General features: G+C 44.8%; 1 protein-coding gene across 3 annotated transcripts in view; it reads right to left on the bottom strand.

The window, feature by feature from the left end:
• Positions 1-22,350, bottom strand: part of ZNF638 (zinc finger protein 638) — an 86,130-nt gene extending 63,780 nt beyond the window's left edge. Inside the window, exon 1 of one of the 3 annotated variants that reach the window (XM_042468532.1) lies at positions 21,682-22,350. In XM_042468532.1, the coding sequence (XP_042324466.1) occupies positions 21,682-21,776 (95 nt within the window). In that variant the 5' untranslated portion in view covers positions 21,777-22,350. Of the gene's footprint in view, positions 1-2,059; positions 2,486-21,681 lie in introns of those variants that run through there. The other 2 variants (XM_042468531.1, XM_042468530.1) reach the window with 2 other exon arrangements.
• Positions 22,351-22,607: the final 257 nt, after the last annotated feature.

The raw sequence follows: 22,607 nt of genomic DNA, 5'->3' as shown, positions 1-22,607 counted from the left end.
TCCAGAACCTGGAGTCATGCTTGAAATATTTAATGGGTAAAGGTTATAATCTCAATGCAAATGATGGGCAATGCGCTCCAAGGATTAGATAGGAGCTTAAAGTGGTTGAGGAATATGGAATACCATTGATACAGTCCTGGGAGAGCTGGTCTAGTCAGAGTTGTATTAGGCCATGAGAGCATGGATTATATGGGGTGATGGTTTATTCATATGAATTTTGTAGTTTAGGTATTTAGTGTTGAAGATACAGGTAAGGTTATGCGTTATATATGGTTGAATATGATTTGATCAAGGTATTTGCAGGACTGTTACAACTGATGTTGTCCTAAGTTTGGATTTAACTGGTGGCACATGGTTAAATGCCTGTCCTGCAGCCACTCACTCAAAACCATTAGGTTGCGAGTTCAAGACCAGCAAAAGGGCTCAGGCTTGAACCCTTCTGTAAACAGCTACATATGTTTTCAGAGAAACCGCTTCACTTATTTCAGAACAGAAGGTACTTAAAAGATAATAAGAAGACATGATAAGTTTCAAGTAACAGAGAAGAGTAGACTGAATGAATACCTGCTACAACCCACTAAGTCATTCACCTGGGCTCCTGTCTTTTCCTTCAGTCCACAAAACAGCTGAACCTGAATTCATAGACACTCCCACAAACAATTTAAAAGGAGAACTCTTGCTCTGAGGAGAGCCAAAATTTAAAACCCTATTTTCAATTTCAGAATAGTGTAGATACATCCCCAAAGATTGCTTTATTTAAACTGGTGATCAATTAACTAATGATTCTATATGAACAAACAAGGGAACCAGGCAGAGAACAACATAATGCTTGTGGCAGCAGATATAATGCTTTAGATCTCTAGTATACTTATCTGTATGGATTATTTTGTGTTTCCTTACTGCGTTTAATATTATTGGAACAGTTATAAATGTCTTATTCTGAAACTGTTTGTAAAGCGCCAGTAAGTGTTCACTGATCTTTCTGTTCAGTTAGAGAAGAAGTGTGGAGGGCATTTCTGGGCTTCGTTCTCTAGGCTTATTGGAAGAGCCATGCCTTGCAACCGAAAAAACAACAGTTGGCCTATTACTCTGATGGCGTTTCTTTCTTTCTGGATCTTGGGATGTAAGCTTAGACTCTCCCGCCATTAAAACAGTAAAGCCTCCCAGGACTAATGCCTTCCTCTGGTCAAAGCTGTAACCTCCAGATTACTGACAACGGATTTGCAGAACTGAAAACTCTTCCAGACATTCAAATAAACAAACAAAACAGTGTTCTTTCCAGAAGAGGCACAAGACCATGACTTCTCACTGCCGTCCCAGGCAGTCGCATGAGGATTTCCCCTCCACCTCAAAGCAACCTAAAAGCATACAGATGCTGAGCACTGGGGCAAAAAGGAGGCCTCAGCCGTGCGCAGCCATTTCGTCACGTCGCCTCTTCCTTCCTGTGAGGCTGAGCAAAAAGCCCATGTTTGCAAGACCCAGCTATTCACAGTCCCTGAGCCAGCACAAAGGCATCTCTGAAAGGAGTGCCTCTGAGCGCATGCAGAGTGCATCTCACCGCCAGCACCATATGAGTAGCACCAGCCAATAGGTACAAGGAGGGGAGGATTTAACCTCAGGAGCTCAGAAGGCAGCCAAGGCAGTAGGAGCTCTGAGAAAGGAGTCAGGAGGCTGGGTATGTTCAGCTCGGAGGGAGAAAACACAGGTTCAGAGGAGAGATGAGAAACCCACTTTATCATATATTCCAATTCTACACAGAAAGGGGGAAAACCCATTATCTGACCATCCATTTGAAAAGAAGACATTCCAGTCTTGGGAAAAAGCAGGGTATAAATTCAGCCAGTAATACAAACAAATATATCAGGAGAGACGACTTAAGGACTTCAATCGTGGAGCTCATGTTCTCAGCTCTTTTCTCATTGTGCTATTATTAGAAAGCTAGATAAGTTCATATATGCATGAGTTAATTGTAGACCTTTCCATAAACTCAGATGGGAAACCGAGGCACTGAATACATCTGTCAAGCTCTCGGCATAAAGGATGAGGGCAGCTTGCTCACCTGGAAGAGTGTCTCTTCGCATGGCCATCTGCCCATTCAGACAAATGGTGACTCTGTGATTGGCAGAGACCATTCGGTGGGAAAATACTCCACCTGTCCATCGCAATCTCTTAGGAAAGAGACCTTCTTTTTCTATAAGCCCCAACAAACCCTCTGCTGTAAAACCAATAAACAGCATGGCCATCCTTGAATATCTGAAGCTGGATCCCTTCCTTCCTGCTGCTCCAGAGCCCAGGACAAGAACCCATGGATCCAGATTGCAAAGAGGGAAAGACAGAGAGGAGAACCTAACATGATGAAGGATTAACTTCCCAAAGTGAAGAGCTGCTTGAAGAAGTCTCAGCTACAGAGAAGGCAAAGAAAGACGGTTCTGCGCAGAGCCATGTGTCGGGATACACAGAGGCCATGAGAAAGAAACTAAGGGCCCAAACAGACAGGCCAAAATAAAGCTGCTTTGGGGCACTTGGGAGGCATGCTGTTTAAATGCTGCATGCTTCCTAAGAGGCCGGAAGCCGCGCCAAAGCCATGCTCCAGTGCTAAGGACTCAAGGGCAGCAAAGCCCCAAAGTGACCCAAACCAGCTTTATTTGGGTGCCAGGGCTGAGGACTCAGAAGGAAGCAAGGAGGAGGGTCTTTAGCTGGCAATGGCGTCCCAAGCCATGGGCCCCAGTCGCAGGGGAAGGGCGGTGTTAATGGTAACAACAACACGGATAACACTGATGGAAGTGCTCCGAGTGAGTCCCAATTGTGGGGGAGAGCAACAACAACACCGACATTGATGAAAGGGCTTTAAGTCCCAATTATGGGGGGAGAGCAGGATATTATTAAATAATAGTAATCACAACCATAATAATAACAATAAAGATGCTAAATATGGAAACGCTTCCAGCCAATTATGGAGGGAAAGCGGGATGCTAATATGGCTCATATAACAACAACAACAACAACAATAATAATATCTGATGATGATGATGATACTAATAGCATCAATAGTTATGGAACTGCAGAGTCCCAATTATTGGGGGGGAGCGGGACATTACCGATACTACTACTACTACTACTACTACTAATAATAATAATAATAATATCTAATAATAATAACAATAACAGTATCAATAACGCTGAGCCTCAATTAACGACAATGGTGAGCAATCCTAAAGGTATGATAGAAACAGGGCAGCGCGTCCTTCGAGGGGAGAAGGGCCCGGGGCGAAGAAGGCAACGCCAACCCCGCAGAGCAGGACGGGCGGAGAGGCCTCCTTGGCTTGCCTCCGCCATTTTGCCTCCGCCTCTTTACCTCAGCGCTTCCCTCGCGAAGACGACGACGGCGAGGAGGGCGCCCCGGCCTCCCTCCCTCTCTCCGCTCCTTCCTCTCCCTTTGGGTCCTTTCCTTTCCTTCCGACGCCAGGAACCGTCTCTCAGGGTCGCCGACGGAGGAAGGCCCGTCTTGACACAACGCGCATGCGCGGGAGGGCGAGGGGGCGAGAGCGCATGCGCGGCACGGCGAGAGAGCGCGCTCCGCTGACGCACGACAAGCCGCCAGTGAAGGGAAGCGCGGGGCCTTTCGTATTAATTGGGACTTCCCTCTCTGCGCATGCGCGTCGCAGGGGAAATTGGCCAAGGGAAGGAGGGAGAGAGGTATAGAGGGAACGGAGGCCCTGGGAGGCCAAAAAGGGGATTGAAGGCGGGCGAAACGCACGCGCATGCGCGGAAGGGTTTTCTCTGCCTCTGGTTCACTCCTAGGCCTCAAAATGGGAAATGTTAGAGATATACAGTATATATGTATATGTAGTACCTGTATAATATTATACTACATATACATATATACTGTATATCTCTAACATATATATATATATATATGGTTTTATATATACAGTATATGGTTTTTATCTAAATGATCTGATTCTTAAATTTATGCTGGTTTTTATAGGAATTTGGGATGTTAAATGATCCCATTTTTAAATTTATTCTAATTTTTTTATAGTTTTTGTAGGAATTTGGCGTCTTAAATGGTCTCATTTTTTAAAAATTTCTGCTGGTTTTTATAGGAATTTGGCTTCCTAATTATCTAATTTTTTAAAAAAAATTATGCTGGTTTTGATAGTTTTTATAGGAATGATCTAATATTTTAAATTTTTGAACAAGTTTTTAATTTATGCTGGATTTTATAGGAACTTGTCTTGCTAAATCCAAAAAACGAGCTGAGATTTGCTCCGTCGCATATAATTTCGCCCCTGGGTTTGCTTTTATTTCCCTGCGTTACAATGATGATGATGCTGCAAATATTGATTGTATTTTATTTATTGCATTATTTATTTATTCCTTTATTTATGGTATTTATATTCAGCCCTAATGGCTATCAGAGCGGCTTAGAATTATTGATTGATTGATTGATTGATACCCTTCTCTCCAGAAAAGCTCTCAGATCTGCAAATGTGACCAACTTTTCCTTCCCTGCGGCTCCATTGTTCTGCAAAAGGTTTACGTTTTCCTCATAGGTTTTTGCAAAGCACATTTAATTCACTGAGAAGGAGCACCAAAACCCACCCAAAAGCAGGGGAATAAACTGAACCGGAACGCCAGCGTCTGCGCTTCCAACCATTGAGTCTTAGTCTTATTAAAATGAATGAATTAAAAAAAGACTACTGGATTTCTTAAACCAAGTGGGAAAGAGCCCCCCGGACACCCCACCGGTCACTACGTCTGAGAAGTGTAGTTTTAGCCTTCTCTGCTTTTGAGCTCTGATGCCACAATAAACTACAGTTCCCTTGCGCTGAGCCAAGGCAGTGAAAGCAGTCTCAGACTGGATCATTTCTGCAGTATGCTTTAGAGACCCTTCTGAGGAAACCTGTTGCAACAGAGCTTCATTTTGAACAGACAAAGCGCCAGAAGCTTCCTTCATACAAAGCCCATCTTGTCCGGCCTCTTCGCACACAAGACGCCTTGCGACAAAGCCAGGGAATGCGTAAATAGCAGCTGCAGTTGGGACCAAGGGAGGAGAAGCTGCCAATGGGGTGGGTTGAGTTGTCCTCCAAAATGTTCAGGCGTAGCAGAAGGAAAAGCCAAGCAAGTTCTGGTGCCAGGAGAGGATGGCCTGACCCTGGGGAGGGAGCTCTTTTTGGGTAACATCTCCCCCGCAGACGGCAACCTGATCAGGTCAAAGGCTTTGCACCAGTTTCCTCATCAGTTCCTCCCACCTCCTCCGATTCCTGGGCTAGTCATAGTCAGAGTCATTGGATGAAGAGTCATCTGTTCTTTTGAATATGTTCCAGGCACACAGATTTTGTTTTGTTTTCCCCCCAAACAGATCAAAGATGATTAAAAGGAAAGTTTGCAGGAAAGATTCCCAGAATATAAACCACAGTGAGATTAAATCAGCTCAGTTCATCCTCTCCGCCTTCTTGCCAATTGCTAAATGCCAAGGTAAGGAGAGACGAAGGTCAGCAGATGCTGCAGAAGGAACAGGTTCAGACTTCAAAACCCTTGGCATTGCAAGCATCAAGGCGACTCAGGTTCCTAAACTCCAACTTCCGTCACCCACAGCACCTCCGGCTCCAAAATTAACTCCTTCCGATCCTAATTTGTCGCCTGCAGGAATCTGGAATGTCATTGAAACTGGAACATGGCGGTGTGCGCTTTGCTGCCGTCTTCTGCGCATATTGGCAGCCCCTCTTGTAATGCAAGCACCCAAGGAAACGGATCTCACCCAGAAGCCTGTGTGTGCTTTTAAGCAAGGTTCAAAGGCAAGTCAGCTGGAGAATCAAACTGGTTGTGGGAGGCGTTTACATCTGAGTCTCATATCTTTAAACTGAAAGTACTGTTCAGAGATATAGCTGTGTTAGTCTGGAGCACCTTTGAGACTGACTGAAAGAAAGGAGTTGGCAGCATGAACTTTCCTAGACTTAAGTCCACTTCCTCAGATGCATTTGGTGAAGTGGAAAGCCAAGGTCAGACCTGTATACCAAGGGTATGTCCCTGGTTTCCACTCCACTAAATCATCTGAGGAAGTAGACTTAAGTCCAAGAAAGCTCATGCTGCCAACTTCTCTTTTCAGTCAGTCTCAAAGGTGCTACAAGATCTCTCTACATACTGAAAGTCTTATGTTTAGCCTGGAGAAGAGACGACTGAGACGTGAAATGGTAACCATCTCTAAATAACGTAAGAGATACTTGCAGTGATGTATTCAAGTCTTTTGCTCCAAGTCTCAAGTCAATTGATACCCAGCCATGAAATAAAGAGACCAGACACATAAACTGGATGAATAAAGGGCCATTTATTTGACCTACATCCTGCTTAAAGCTAAGCACTTGAACTTCACCCTTAAATGTCAAAGTCTGATAAAGTTGCTTACAGTTAAAAAAGCCTGGTGCAGGTCCAGCTGAAGCCAGGTGTCAGTCCTAGACCTCCTCTTCAGTCTTCCCTTTGGGCACAAACACCGACCCTGGGGCAAATCCGATGAATCGGATTGCATCCTCAGAGAGTCCTAGGAAGGTAAACATAAAGCACTCTCCCCCAAACTCCCTCGAGTTTGTAAGGTTGAGCAAAGCCCCCATGTCTACCCCAAAGGCAGGTTCTTTCCCAGCTCCACGTCCCTCGACGCGTCTAAGCTGTCCCAGAGCCTTAACCTTTCACCACAAAGGGGTGCCAATGGTGCTACCAAATAGTTCTTTAACCCCATTTGGGCCACAGACAAAGGACAAATGTTGGCTTAGTCCCTTTCCCCCACCAGGCCATTCAATACTCCTTTCAACCCATTTTGAAAATCCCACAAAAAGAGCAAATTGCCCTCATCTGAAAGGTCAATCCCATTTGACTGGAACAACTCTGGGCATTTAAACAAGATTAAAGGGTGGTTAATTACAAAGCCAGACGTCTTTAATAGATAATTTCGAATTTCTCTATTAACCCGTTTCCTGGCGACATCCAATTTATGTGGACTACCTTTCCCTCGCCACAACTGCCGGGGCAAAATTTCAGACCAGATTAACTTTATGCCGGGCCACCGGTAACGTATGGTATCGAAATCTTGCCTGGCTTGGCAAACCAGGGCTTTTCCTTTCTCCAAACCAAGGTCGTTGCCACCAAGGTGTATCAGCAACACATCGGGTTGAGGGCCGACACGCTCCTCAAACAGCAACTTGAGCAGACCACTCCAGCGTAAGCGCCGTTTGCTCAACCATTCAACCGTGGCGATTTCGCTGAGACCAAGGTCAGCGCCCATCTGACTGTCTCGCGCCCGTCTCGCTGCCCAGTAGATCATATTGTGCCCGCAGATGAGGATGTGAATCCTATCAGAACGAACTCTGAAAACTAAAAGAAACAAGGGTCAAAGAATTTACTGTGTGGTAGGAGGCAGGGGCACAGAGTTCTTCATAGGGTTGGAAGAGACCACAAGGGTCCAATCCCATTCTGCCATGCTTGAACTCTCAATGAAAGCATATCCAACAGATGACCATCCAGCCACTCTTTAAAGACCTCCAAGGAAGGAGACTCCACCACAATCTCCGAGAAAGGAACGTGTTCCACTGCCAAACAGCCCTTACTCTCAGGAAGTTCCTTGTAATGTTGAGCTGGAATCCCTTTTACTGCAGTTTGCACCCATTGCTCCAGTTCTAGTCTCTGGAGCAGCCAAAAACAAGCTTGCTCCCTCCTCAATATGACAACTCTTCAAATATTTAAACAGGGCTATCTTATGACCTCTTAACCTTCTCTTCTCCAGGCTAAACATCCCCAGCTCCCTAAGTCATAGGGCATGGCTTCCAGACCCTTCACCATTTTAGTCGCTCTCCTTTGGACACATGGCTCCAGTTTCTCAATGTCCTTTCTGAATTGTGGCGCCCAGAACTGGACACAATATTCCAGGTGGGGCCTGACCAGAGCAGAATACAGTGGCACTATTACTTCTCTTGATCTAGAGACTATACTTTTGATGCAGCCTAAGATCGCATTGGCCTTTTTAGCTGCCGCATCGCACTGTTGACTCATGTTCAACTTGTGATCTACGTGGACTCCCAGATCCCTTTCACACGGATAAGTCTCTCGTTCATCCAAGTGTCACCCATCCTATATCTGTGCATTTCATTTTTCTGCCCTAAGTGCAGAACCTTTCATTTCTCTGTGTTGAATTTCATTTTGTTAGCTTTGGCCCAGCTTTCTAGTCTATTCAGGTCATTTTGAATCTTGATCCTGTCCTCTGGAGTATTAGCTATTCCTCCTAATTTGGTGTCATCTGCAAATTTGATAAGTATGCTCCCAATTCTGTCATCCAAGTCATTGATAAAGATGTTGAATAGCCCTGGCCCCAGGACAGAGCCCCACTGGACACCCCACTGGTCACTCCTCTCCAGGATGAAAAGGAGACATGGCTGAGCACCCTTTGGGTTCAGCCTTCTTAAAAGCTGAAGATTGCCATCTACCAATGCATTTGATATCTGTGCTCTCCAATCCCATGGCTGCGGCTGTGGAGTCCGCTCCAATTCGGAAAGGATTCATACCAAATTTAACCCCCTTTAGCCGAAGGTTAGCCAAAGCTTTAGCCGTCACAGTCCAAAACCAAAATTTTAGTCAGGGGTGAGTGGTCTACATGTTTAAACAAGGGGCCCGGAGTTCGACCACGAAGTGCCACATATTCTGCCAATGCCCGTACTGGGCAAAGATCGGCCATAATACAAGAATTTACAGTAATAGAAGTCCCTCTACCTTTTTGATTGGTCTTACACCTTCTAATCTGCAGTATAGCCGTCCGGCTAGTTAGGACCAAATCAGTAACTACAAATTCGAAATTTCATTTTTTGATGCAATGACCAACCCACTAATTATCAAACCCCCAAAGAAAGCCGTTGCATGAAACAAACTGGCCTTGGAAGGGGAGGAACCTAACAGTGCCCACTGTCCTTTAAGACCCTTGAGAATTTCTGGAGTGATGGGCCTCCTATCGTCATGACTAATGCCCCGAATCCTGGCCCAACCCTTCTAAGGTCTGGCCAATTCTAAAATCTGACGTATTATCAACTAACCCCTGGGCTTTGGTGGCAAAGGCTAAGGCTGACAATTTGTCCCTAATGGTCTGTGGTGTTAGCCGCTTGTTGGGTAAACAGACACAGATTTGCAAACAGTGTTCTACTCATGGCTTAAACCATGTGCAAGATGAAACTTCTCAAAGGCCTTGCAGGCTTTCCTATAATTGGACCGTATGTTGTCAGAAAGCGAAGCGCTCATCGCCTTTGCCACCTCACCCTTCCAAGTGTCCAAAGATCTTCTGGCATCGCTGTTGGGCGGAGATCCAACTCTGGAGCCAGCTGTCTGGAACGACACATCTGCCGGGAAGCCATTTGCGCTGCCGCGAAGCTGAATGCGCCCTCAATGGGCGCAAGCCAGGCCCCAGATGGGGCTGGAAGGGCCAGTGCATTCAAGTCTTTTGCTCCAAGTCTCAAGTCAAGTGTCTTTGAGTCTCAAGTCTTTGAAAGATACTTTCAAGTCAAGTCACAAGTTGAGTCTCAAGTCTGGAAACCTTCGTTAAATTTAATTTTCACATCCAGTATCATCATCGTTTTTTTTATTTGCATTCTTCCTTCATGAATATCTTGTAAAAATTTAGAACTTGTCTATAAAGATATATTTCCCATTTGCCTTAAGAACCGGTATTGTTAAATATTTTCTATCTGTTCTTTTCATATTGTTTTATCCCAACAGTTTAGCCATGATCCATCGTAATATACATTGTGCTCCACGCTTAATTATTTTTCTCACCCGTTATTTGCCAGACTGATATTTCTACATTTAATCATGTTTCTATGATTACTAGTTTTCTGTGTATTCCATCTTTCTTTAATTCCCAGTCTTCATTTCACTTCATCTAAGTGACCTTTCATTTATTTGTTCCGTTGTTTTCAATAATTTTGCGCATGAAGCCAAGTTTGTGTAGAATGAACCGTCAGAAAGCAAAAGTGCCACTGTCCCAAAGAGTTTTCATAATGCACAGTAGTCTTTATAATTCTTCTCTGAGAGGTATGTTTTTCAATTGCTTTTTAATTCTAATGTATATTTTAACTTCGTTTTTTATATTTTAACCCTTGAATGTTTTCAGGTTAGGGATGCAGAATTTTTTTTAATTAATCGTTATTAAAATTTAAAAATGATATAATATAACATTCAATAATATACTATTACAATATACCACTTCTGTAACTGATCTCTTCTTACTATTTGGTATCCTCCCATTGTTTAATTTACCCTTTCTTTCTCCTTTTTCATTTCTGGCTTTATCTTTTTCATTCCTATTTCTTGCTACGTGACATTATTCTCTATCAACTCGTCTTTTAGGATCCAAACCTTATTCTCTAACAACTTTTCCTTTATATCCCAAAACTCAGTCCAATTATTTTCCTTTTCTATTTTACTTGTAGGTTTCTCATTTATCAAGTTTGTTAATATATCCGTCTCTCTTAGTCCCATAATCCTCCGAAGCCTCTCCTCAATGCTTGGGATATATTCGAATTTCCAGTTTTTGCCAACAATAATAATTTCTCTGTCTCTGTCCCCAAAAAGGAAGTCATGTTTAATAAATATAATTTATTAATTTATTTCTGGCATTTCCATTTGGTTAGGGATGCAGCATTTTATCAACGTTTTATTCATTTTGAGTCCCAAGGCTCAGGGAAAAAAGGGAAGATTAAAATGATTTTTGTCAATCGCAGGGGCCAGAAAGGCCATGCCCTCCTTAGACAGTTTTCTTCCTCCTTCTGCTGGGACTGAAGACAAACATCCAGCATGCAAAAGGTAAAAAGAAAGAGCCATGCCACCGAGCTAAACTTATCAAGTAAGAAAAGAGAGGAGCAAATGCAACTGGTGCCGTTGGAAAGAAGATAATGCCACGAAATGGAGGGAAATGTATGCTTCTTGGATGCCTTCCTTCTGCGGCTACTGCTCTCCCTTCTTTGCTCTTTCGCCTTCCCTCTTCGCCTGGCCCTCCATTCATCATCACTTCAGGCGCCTCCTGCTTCCTTGCATTAAATCAACTTGACTAAATGGTTTTCACCAGCTGGTCCTTAAAGAGCAGCAAGACATCTGCATTCAGCTCTCAAAGGCTATCATGACAGGAGGAATCCCAATGGATACTTAGGATTCAAAGATACAGCCGTGTTAGTCTGTAGAATCAGTACATAGAGAGATCTTGCAGCACCTTTCAGACTAATTGAATGAAATAAGTTGGCAGCATGAGCTTTCATACACTTAGGTCTACTTCCTCAGATGTATTTGGGGATGGGCTATGGAAGCTCATGCTGCCAACTTCTTTCTTTCTCGATGCTGCCCCTTTGATCGCTGGATCGTGGCCCTGGTCTGACATTTTTTTTCCAGCCCCCCAAAAAGCAGCAAAATGCCGTTCCTTTTTGGGGCAGAAAAAAGCTGACCTTTCTGCCGTGGCAGCGCCTTTTTGGCGCTCCTGCAGCATGCAGTGTATAAACGCCACACTGCCAGAGCGCCACAATCTGGGTGGATGGCATGACACAGGCTTGGAGGTGGCGTCAGGGCATGTGTCATCCAAACACCACATCCCTACGCTGCCCCCTGGCCGGTGTATTAAATCTGTGTGTTTTGCTAGTCTCAAAGGTGCTACATGATCTCTGTACATACTGGATAAAATCATAGACTCATGGTGTTGGAAGAGACCAAAAGGGCCATCCATCCAACCCCATTCTGCCATGCAGGAACTCTCAATCAAAGCATCCCCGACAGAGGGTCATCCAGCCTCTGCTTAAAGACCTCCAAGGAAGGAGACTCCACTACACTCCGACCAAAGAGTGTGTTCCACTGTCGAATAGCCCTTACTGTCAGGAAGTTCCTCCTAATGAGCTGGAATCTCTTTTCCTGGAGCTTGCATCCATTGTTCCGGATCCTAGTCTCTGGAGCAGCAGAAAACAAGCTTGCTCCCTCCTCAATATGACATTCCTTCAAATATTTAAACAGGGCGATCATATCACCTCTTAACTTAGCTAGTCTACTTAGCTAGTTTTCCACCAGTGTTTTGAAAAGCACTCCTTCCACTCACCAGGGGTTTCTCTAATCCCCCTTTAAAACCATCAAAGCCAGTTACCTTCCTCACATCTTGCTGGAAAGGGACAGTGCCTCCCTGCAATCCGCTATCCATGCACTTAAAGACATTGCTTGAGATCTGGTGAGAAAGAAGGGGGTAAGAATAGGATATACCCTCCCTGATACATCCAAATCATAGACTTCTATGATCACTTGCATCCAAGTTTGCCTGTCCTCCTCCTTGAGGATGCATGCACCCCAGTTTTTGCTCAGGCCACATCCTGGGATAGTGGCAGTCTATCCCTCCTCTTTTAGTCCTTAGATCTGGCTGAGTTCTTCTTCCTGTTTGACATCTCTATGTATTACCTGTTTATTCAGGCAACTGCAGCCTGTTTCCCTTCAGTCTATTGCTACCTCTAGAAAAAACATCATCACAAAAAGCAATTAAGTGCTGGGTCCACTGTGTTGTTGTTGTAGTTTTGCCCTCCAGTTGACTTCAATTTATGGAGAGCCTTTGAAAGAGAGACCACCGAGAGCCCAGGTATCAACAGCCCTGCTCAGGCCTTGCAAATTCAGGGCAGCTGTGGCTTCTAGGATGGGAGCCATCCACCTGTAATACAGTATCCTTTCTTCCTACTGCCTTCCACTTTCCCAAGCATTATTGTCTTTCCCAAAAGAGTCAATATCTTCTCCAAAGTATGACAGCCTCAGTCTAGTTCATCTTGGGAGAGTTCAGGCTTGGTTTTCTCTTGGACTCATTCCCTTTTGAGCACTCCAAAATACCAGCAACACTCTCCTCCAGCACCACATCGCAAATGGATTTTCTTCCTATCAGCCTTCTTCACTGTCCAGCTTTCACAGCCATACACCGAAGTGGGAAATATGATGGCATGGCCAACCCTAACTTCATATTCAGTCATTCATTCCAGTCCATCTGCCTTGGTCCAGGCCTCCGAGGGAGAGAAGAATGCTGGACCTGATCCCCTCCTCCCCTCACCATTCCCTTCTCCTTTTGTGTCGTGTCTTTTTAGATTGTAAGCCTGAGGGCAGGGAACCGTCTATTATCCTCTCTGTTGTAAGCCGCCCAGATTCCCAGTGATTGGGCGGCATATAAATAAATCCTATTATTATTATTATTATTATTATTATTATTATTATTATTATTATTTAGCATATACATCCCTGCAAAAACATCAATGCACAAAGCACACCGCAATGACCACTCTGCCAAACCCCCTTTCTCTGATCAGCCTCTACAATCCTGGTCCTGACCCAAACATGTAGTCCATCTGTTTGCTCCTTGCCAAACATTCCCAGCAGAAGCAAGAGGATCTCTTTGCACTTGGCAAAGGCAGCGGGTCCAGACATACGATGCCAAAGGTCAATTTGCGAGAGCCGACTGTCTTGTTGTGACAGCAGCCTTGGTTTCAAATGTCTTCATTTGCTCATTTAAAAAAAACATACCAACAGCAGAACTATGGCCGATGCCATATGGAGCACAGCTTCAGTGAAACATACCGTTTTGTTCAAGGCTTAAACCTCGCCGCTGCCACTGCTGTTATGTGCCTTTAAATGGTTTCTGACTTATGGTGACCCTAAAGTGAATCTTTCCTTTGGTTTCCTTGGCAAGATTTGCTCAGAGGAACTTTGCCATTGCCATCCCCGGAGGCTGAGAAAGTGTGACTTGCCCAAAGTCACCCAATGGGTTTTGTGGCTAAGCATAGATTCAAACTCTGATCTCCAGAGTTGTGGTCCAACACCCATTCCCAGAAGCTGAGGGAATGAAAATGGGGAAAGGGAATCTACAGTTGCATTTCATAGGCCCAGAACTTGACATACCTGGAAAAGCCCCATTGGGACTTAATAATCCAAACCACTTAATAATTTGGTCACCCATTGATATGGATCCCCCATATAGAATATTCTAGGATTTCCATCTCTCTATGATACCCATCTCTCTGTCGTTAACTGGTTGCTTTTATGACTGGATTTTATTTTATTATTGGTATGTGGTATTTTTCAGTTGTATGTCAGAGGAAGGGATACGTAGTGGGTTTTAACTTGTATTGTTGTATTTGTTTTTTATCATTGTTGTAAGCTGCCTTGATCCTTTGGGAAGAGGCAGGATAAAAATACATTATTATTATTATTATTATTATTATTATTATTATTATTTAATTTGGACCACCACTTCTGCACCAGAACAGAATGGAAAAGAAACTCTGTGCCAGAGGTGATGAGAGAAGATATCATAAAAAGAGGGGACTAGGAGGAGGACAGCCTCAAAATAAAAAGATGCTTTTATATATATATATATATATATACAGTATATATATATGGAGAGAGAGAGAATGGGGGAAATGAAGTCAAAATACAAATGTAACTAAGGAAGGACAGAAATTTGAAAGAAGAAAGAAAACTCTGAATGAAGTGATGGAAACAGAGGAAATAGTAGATTTGTGAGCTAGGAAACGTGCCATAAATAGAAAGCGAATGGGGTTCCCCACTAAACTAAACGCTATTCCAAATGAGATCTCTGTGCAAAACCAAAACCCATTTCTGCAAGGCGCAGAAAGCACAGAGAAAGGAAGAAATGACAAGGGAAGAAGGAAAAAGAAAGGTGGGGTAAATCAAATACAGATGTTAATTATTCCAACTTTAGAAATATTTATCTCCTCCCCAATATCTGAGGATCTCAGGGGAAGGAAGTAGCCGTAAAAGGAGGAGTGATCAGGGGATAGGGATTCAGCCTCTGCTGAATGTCCACTCCCCTTGCCATTTTAGATTTGCAGTTGAAGCTTACTTACGGACTCAGCTCTGAGCACGGAGGCCCAGGTTTCAGCCATGGCAAGGACTGCATTTCCACAGTTACTAGCATGCCAACCACATCCATTGCCAGAGACATCCAATCTCACCCCAGTGACACATGCCTTAATTACATCTCATATACATTGCTATGCCGCCTTCTAAATGGGGATGCCTTTGGGAAGTGTTTGAAAACTTCGCTGGGTCTAAAATGGTGCCACCAGACTAGAGCTGGTTCCAGCGAACATGCAAATCCTGCCACAATGGCTTCAACAAGCATTATTTCAGTTTTCTGGGCACTGTTTGGAAACCACCTTAAATGTAAAATGCTGCAGTGAATACCCTTTCTGAAACAACTTCACAAGCCACAGGTTCATTTCCAGGGACACATCAAAGTAGGGGTTATTGCTGACCAATGCACAAAAATAATGAGACCACACACGGAACTTAGGACACAAATATGGGCGACTTTATTTATACTTGCACCTTTTTATCCTTCATCCCCCAAGATGTGCAAAAAGGGGGACCAAGCTAGTGCAGGCGCAGATGAGGCAGGCAAAACACACCTGAGTCCCAAAGGAGAATCCAAAGGCTAGGTTGCTCTGCTACTGGCAGGCCAACCCAAAGATCCAACCCCAAAGTCGCATGACCTCTAGTAAGGACTAAACTCTCAGGCCAACCACAAGGATGGCCCCCTTCCCCACCCCTCGGGTCTCACGACATGTAGGGGCAAGCTCCAGAGATATAGTCTTTCCCAAATAGGTGCTGAAGGTGTTCACCAAAGTACGACTTTCTCCCGCTACTACCTGCCACAGATAAGGGGCAAGTGTCTTCTTAGCTCCTATTCCCCCACCAGGCTATCCAAAACGGCCTTCACGCCCTGTTGCAAATCTCCCAGGAATATCTGGTTCCCTTCTTCAGATAAGTGGACCCCATCGGCATCATATAGCTCAGGCTGATTAAAAACTATTCGGGGATGTGGCAAGAAATGGCCCAGTCCCTTAGCCAGGGCATTCTGTATTTCCCTGTTGACCCTTCTTCGAGCTATGTGAAGTCGCCGGGGATCCGCATTACCCTGCCATACTTTCCGAGGCAACATAGCCGACCACACTATAGATATCCCAGGCCAAGAGGACTGGATAGCCTCCATGTCTTGGATAGCTTGTATAACTAGGGCCTTGCCCTTCACCAGACCCATGTCAGTGGCCCCCAGGTGAATGACCAGGACCTGCGGCGGAGGCCCCTGGCGTTCCACAAACAGCATTGGCATCAGGTCATGCCACCGAAGATCATTCTTGCTTAGCCACTCAACTACAGCCAGATCGCCCAATCCCAGGTGGGATCCAAATTCGCCATTACGAGCCTGCTGTTCCGCCTGATAAATAATGCTATGGCCGCAGATCAGGACACGATGCCTCACCGGCCATAACCTAGAATCTGCAAAACAAGAGCAACCATATATCACATTAGTGCTGCAACGGCCTAACATGCCTCCTGAATGCCGAAGACTGACAGCATCCTATCTTTTGAATAAGCTGTGGACTAAAGCTCACTGTAGAAGCCCCAATCCTGAATGAATGGATACCAAATTTAACCACTTTGAAACCCAGCACATTTAGGGCCCTGATGGTGATGGACCAGATCTGACATTTAGTTGGAGCTGATGCGTTGGTATGGCTGAAAAGACAGCCAAGTTCTCCCTAGAACCTGAGCACAGCCAGGATAAGCTCATACCAGGCTTATTACCTGATCACTGCAAATATGGAGTTGAACCGCAGATTCTGCCTGTTTCTGATCAGTTTTACAGCCACAAATGTTAAGAAGAACGCGCTGGCTTCCCACAGTGAGGTCTCTAAGCTCTAATGCTCTGCCTGACTTGTCTCTGCCTCGACTTGACCACCGGTTCACTTGTTCACAATAGACGGAAGAAAGCAGATAGACACAGCATGAAAAAGAAGAGCTTCATTAATTTAGACGGAGAAACACCATTCCCATCCAGGTAACTGCTAAACTCCCTGGTTCGTTTCTTAACTGCAACCACAATGGGGGAAAACTCTAAAAAGGTGACATCCGCTGTGACGTCAGCTTCTGCCCAATCCCTGGGCCAAGCCTGGGTCAATCAGTGGTTACCAACAGCTATGTATTCCTGGGATTTAAAATTAATATGCCTTCAAACTCCAAGGATCCCAGTGTCTAAAGAGATCCGTAGTGCTTCCATGAACATCCTCTCTTCCCTCCAAAAGAATCACAGAATCATAAAGTTGGAAGAGACCACAAGGATAATCCTGTCCAACCACATTCTGCCATGCAGGAATTCTCAATCAGAGCATCCCTGAAAGATGGCCATTCAGCCTCTGCTTAAAGACCTCCAAGAGGGAGACTCCACCACCCTCCAAAGGAGCGTCTTCCACTGTTGAAGAGCCCTTACTGTCAGGACGTTCCTCCTAATGTTGAGGTGAAAACTTTCTCTGGAGCTTGCATCCATTGTTCCGTATCTTATTCTCTGGAGCAGCAGAAAACAAGCTTACTCCTTCCTCAATGTGCAGCCCTTCAAAGACTTAAACTTAAACAGGACTATCATATCACCTCTTAATCTTCTCTTCAAGTGTACTTTCAAGTAATTTCTAACTTACGGTGACCCTAAGGTGAGCTTATAATGGGTTTTGGGGGGGGGGCATGTTTCATTCAGAGGTTTGACACGGCTGAGAGAGTGTGACTTGTCCAAGATTACCCAGGGGAAGTCAAGGCTTTCACGGCTGGCATCCATAGTTTTTTGTGGTGTTTTTGGGTTACGTGGCCTTGCTCTAGAAGAGTTTATTCGTAACATTTCACCAACAGCTATGGTTGGCATCTTCAGAGAATGCTGGCATGAAGGTAGTGAGGTGTATATACTGTTGGTTGAGAGGAAGCAAGTTGCATGTTTATCTGCGTATGGTTCTGTTGTGGAATGGCAAGGCCTCATGGATCATAAAATAAATGGACACCCGGAGGCCTTGCCATTCCACAACAGAACCATACACAGATCAACATGTAAATGACTTTCTCTCAACCAAGGGCCATACAGTACAGTCATCTCTCCCTATTGGCAGCTTTGATTATTCACAGATTTGATTAATAAGTCATCTTTAGGAATATCTAGGTCCTCCAGTGCAACTCTATGGTGAACTTTAACTAAAAGTTGCACTGAAAGACCTAGAGATTCCTTGAGTGAATACTCTATTAGGCTTTGTAGCGCCTCCAGTGAAGTTCTATGGTCAGTGTCTGTTGGACCTAGAGATCCCTAGAGGGGTGTCCTCTCAGGTAAAAACATGGCGTTTTTGTTATTTGCAGTTTTTCCATATTCACAGGGGTCTTGGGCCCCTAACCTTAGTGAATATGGAGGGACAAGAGTGTGTTTGTGTGCATCCCACTCTCTTCCATGCCAGCATTCTCTGAAGATGCCAGCCACAGCTGCAGGCGAAACGTCAGGAATAAACTCTTCCAAACCGGAACAGGGCTACATAGCCCGAAAAACCCACAAAATCCCATCACCCAGTGGGTTTCATGGCCGAGTGGGGAATCAAACCCTGGTCTCCAGAGTCATAGTCCAATGCTCAAAACCACTACACCACGCTGGCTCTTTCCCACTTCTTAGTTATGCTCAAAAATGGAGGTTTTGGAATTCCTTCCTGAGAGAAGGCTGAAACGTAGGATGTGTCCTAGCAACCCTGCCTAGACCTAACCTAACCTAGGCTTAACCACAAAGTAGAAAACTAAAACTGGGCTAGGGAGATAACTGGGCCTGAAAGACTGTACAAGGACCTGATAAAGTCTAAAGAACTAATATGTTGCTGCTGCTGCTGCTGCTGCTGCTGCTGCTAATAATAATAATAATAATAATAATAATAATAATAATAATAATAGAAAGCCTGGAGCAAGTCCTAGTTGAGGCCAGGGGAGAAAGGGTGGTAAGGCCTAGTATGGTCAAGGGCAAGGGATGTGGCATACAGATGCCCACCCAAGGCCTAATGAAACCACAGGCGCATGCCTGCTCTTAAGGCCATGTATGAAATAGCAGATCATGAGGCACACAGGGGCCTTAACTCAAGAGGTTAAGTACAGGTCCAGCCTTGAATTTGATGCCACATGGATAGTAGAGACCTCGATCTCAGGGCAAAGCACTAGGGCAAAACCACCCTCAACCCAACCAGGGTCTCTGCCCTCGCCCTGCTATGGCCTTTTGCGGCCCCACTCCCTTCCCAAGCCCATTTGGACACTAGCCGCTTACATCCACACAGAAAGAAAGAGATTAAAACGCTCAAATGAATACTACAGGTTGGGTCTCCTGAAATCTGAAATATTCCAAAATCCAAAATTATCCACATGGGTTTTCTGCAATACTTGCTGAATTGAACACTATTTGTGTCTCTATATTTGCACTAAAATGTGGGATGCAAGGCCAGAAATCTATTTTTGTTCTTTACAATACGGTCTGTCTACTTGATCCTTATGAAACTAATTGCATTTGGCTGAGATAGTGACAGTTTTGTTTTGCACACAAACTTTCACGGGCAAGATTGTTAAAAAAACAATGTGTCCAAAGTAGATTTCGCGTATACTCCTCCTCCTCCCTTTTTTCCTTCCAAAACGAAGAGACAGGTTGAGTTTCCCTTATCTAGAATTCCAAAATCCAGATTACTCCAAAATGGAGCACATCGAGATGGCAACACCTTTGCTTTATGGTGGTTCAGTGTGTACAATTTTTGTTTAATGCACAAAATTATTAAATATATTGGGCACATAACTACCTTTAGGCTATGTTTATAAGGTGTAGATGAAACATAAATGAATTTCATGCTCAGACTGGAGTGCCATCTCCAAGATATCTCATTAAGTATATGGAAATATCCCACAATTCCAAAAACTTTGCAATTCTCCAACATTTCTAGCCCTAAGCATTTTGGATAAAGAGACTCAACCCATATTAAGTCTATGCTTAGGAAGGAAGAGGAAACATAGTTGAGCAAAAGCATGGAAGAAATAAGGGATAACTACACTTATGGGATTCGAATAATGAGCTGTATTTAGCTTGTAGCTGACCCTCCACATTTGCAGCTCTGACTTCTGGGGACTTATTTGTGGATTTGATGAATATGTTCACTCTATGAATCTCTAGGTCCTCCAGCACAACTCTGTTGCAATCTGATCATAGAGTTGCTCTGGGGGCCTTTGACATGACTAGAGAAAACACTTCTCTAGGCATCTGTAGGTCCTCCAACTTGATTCTATGGTAAATTTCTGGCAGATGTTGACCACAGAGTTGTGCTGCAGGACCTATGATTCCTAGAGAGAGGTTCTCTCAGGTTAAAAACATAGTGGTTTTTTAAAAACCACTTCCACAGGGATCCTGTGCCCTTAGCCCCAGCAAATGTGGAGGGCCCACTGTATTTTATTAGGAAGAAGCGTAAAGATAGTGAAAATGAAGACAGACATAATATTTGATATAAGGGACACCATTTCACTGTGTCATCGTGCTCAATGGGACTTGAGCATCCACAAGTTTTGGTATCCACAGAGGGGTCTTGGAATCAAACCTCGGTGGCTACCAAGGACCCACTGTATAATAAATCTGGATGGACCAGATTGCGCATCAGTGCCTGACCCTGCCAGGCAACCAGGCGCAGCTAAGAACAAACTCCAGAGTAGATCACTAGTGAAGGTGTTTGCTTGCCGATTGACTGTTTGCTAGTGAAGGTCACTCACTGATCTCTTCAAAAACAGCTTCGAGAAAAGGAAGAGGAGGGAGCAGCAGGAGCTTTAAAATGCTCTGGTCATGTCCCCCATTATCTCTATCATGGCACTCAGCACAATGGCGCTGTTATTGCGGCCACTCTTCACTGGAGGCCAGCAAACATGCTTCCCCCCTGCGACAGTGTGCGGAGATCCAAATTCTCAATAAAGCCCTATCCAGCTTGCATCCACGCTATCTGAAGGAACACACCTCCCCAAATGAGGCTGCCCAAGTTTTGGGATCCTCAGTGGATCTCAAGCTCTCTCTCTGTCCCTTCACCATCACAGAGACATTTGGTGAGAACACAAGGGAGAACCTTCTCATAGATTGCACCTCGGCTCTCTCCCATTAGTTCTCCCCAAACGGTGCCCTTCAAGAGATTTTGGACTTCAGCTCCCAGAATCCCAGACTACTGGCTAACATGGCTCAGACTTCTGGGAGCTGAAGTCCAAATCTCTGAAAGGGCATAGTTTGGCAACCGCTGCTTTAGTGGAAATCTGATGCAATGTCAGCCCTGGTTAGAATTTGGATGGGGGACCGCCAAGGAATCCCAGGAAATCTATTTCAAAGGAAGGAAATGGCAAAAACACCTCTGAGTATTCCTGGCCAAAGAAAACCCTGTGAGATTCATGAGGTTGCCATAGTCTGACAAGCAACTTCAAAGTACAAATACATACACATGCACAACATTCCACTTCAAACACGGGTCAGATCACAACACAACACTGGGTCCCATTCTCTCTTGAACAACATTGTTGACCTCTTGGCTAACTTGTTCAACATCTACTAGTCCCTCCACAGAAGTGTGACTCAACAACGGGTCAAAGTGTCCCTGGAAGAGAAAGTGGACTCCCCTCTCAAGCTTTGGAGGTGATGATGGAACTCCAGAGCTGTGAAGATTGTCAAGACAACAAACAGAAAGGTTGTATTGGGGGGACTACCACCACTAAGTACTAACATTTCAGCATCCAGCATCCACCAACCCACTCCAGCACCATTCTCCAGACTGGACTTACCGTCTCAGTGGATCGAGAGGCAGCTGCGTTGTTGACTCTGCGCACCCTGCCCCTTGGTTGCCCTTGGTGCCCGCTATTTTCTTACCGCTTTGCATTGTCCCACCTCAGGGGCCCGTCCCAGGGTTCAGGCACAGCATGAGATCTCTGCTCAGGGGAATCCAATCCCTGGTCATCCATCCATGGTGCAGGGAAATCTCAAACGGAAGGGGGTCTAAAGCTCTCAGGGCAAAACCCTCCCAAGTGCAACCTGCCAAGCCTGTTGTGAAGATACATGGCAGAGTGTCCTTCAACAAGGGCACTGGTAAGAGTGGATCCTTCTCTCAATGGACCCTGCCTACATCCTGCTATTTCTCTGACTTCTTTTTATTCCAAGAGCTGGAATGGTCCTTCTGACAGCTTCAGAGGAAGGCAGAGAAAAGGAAAAAGCAAAGATGACCGCTCAGGCACCTGCGGTCAAGGGCTTGCTGTGCCCTAGAGCCTTCATGTGCTGAGAGGGCCTCATTAGCTTTCCCTGGAATGCACACCCGCAAAGCACAGCTGCCTGTCACTCAGACCCAACTGACCGTCTGCGGAGGACGTGGGGCTGGTGATGGAGGGGACACGCTCAGTGTCAGGTTTGTTTTCTTAGCTGCCTGGGAAGGAGACACCCAAGAGCCAAGGGCATGGCCTCAGGCCTAACCTGCATGTGAACTTCACATTATTATTATCATTATCATTATCATTATCATTATTATTAATATAGTGCCATAAGTTTACACAGTGCTTTACATAGTCATCAACCAAAATACAGATAAAACCTGCTTACGGCGTACAATCTAAAATCACCTCTCACTGTTTGCCTACTAGTTCTTTTCCAGTACTGAAGACATGGAATGCAAAGATTATAAGCAATACATGGAGCTACATCCTCAACCCCTGTGCAAAAC

The sequence above is a fragment of the Sceloporus undulatus genome, chromosome 5 (genome assembly GCF_019175285.1).
Source record: "Sceloporus undulatus isolate JIND9_A2432 ecotype Alabama chromosome 5, SceUnd_v1.1, whole genome shotgun sequence".
NCBI classification, from domain to species: domain Eukaryota; kingdom Metazoa; phylum Chordata; class Lepidosauria; order Squamata; family Phrynosomatidae; genus Sceloporus; species Sceloporus undulatus.
This window is presented reverse-complemented; position numbering and strand designations above follow the sequence as displayed.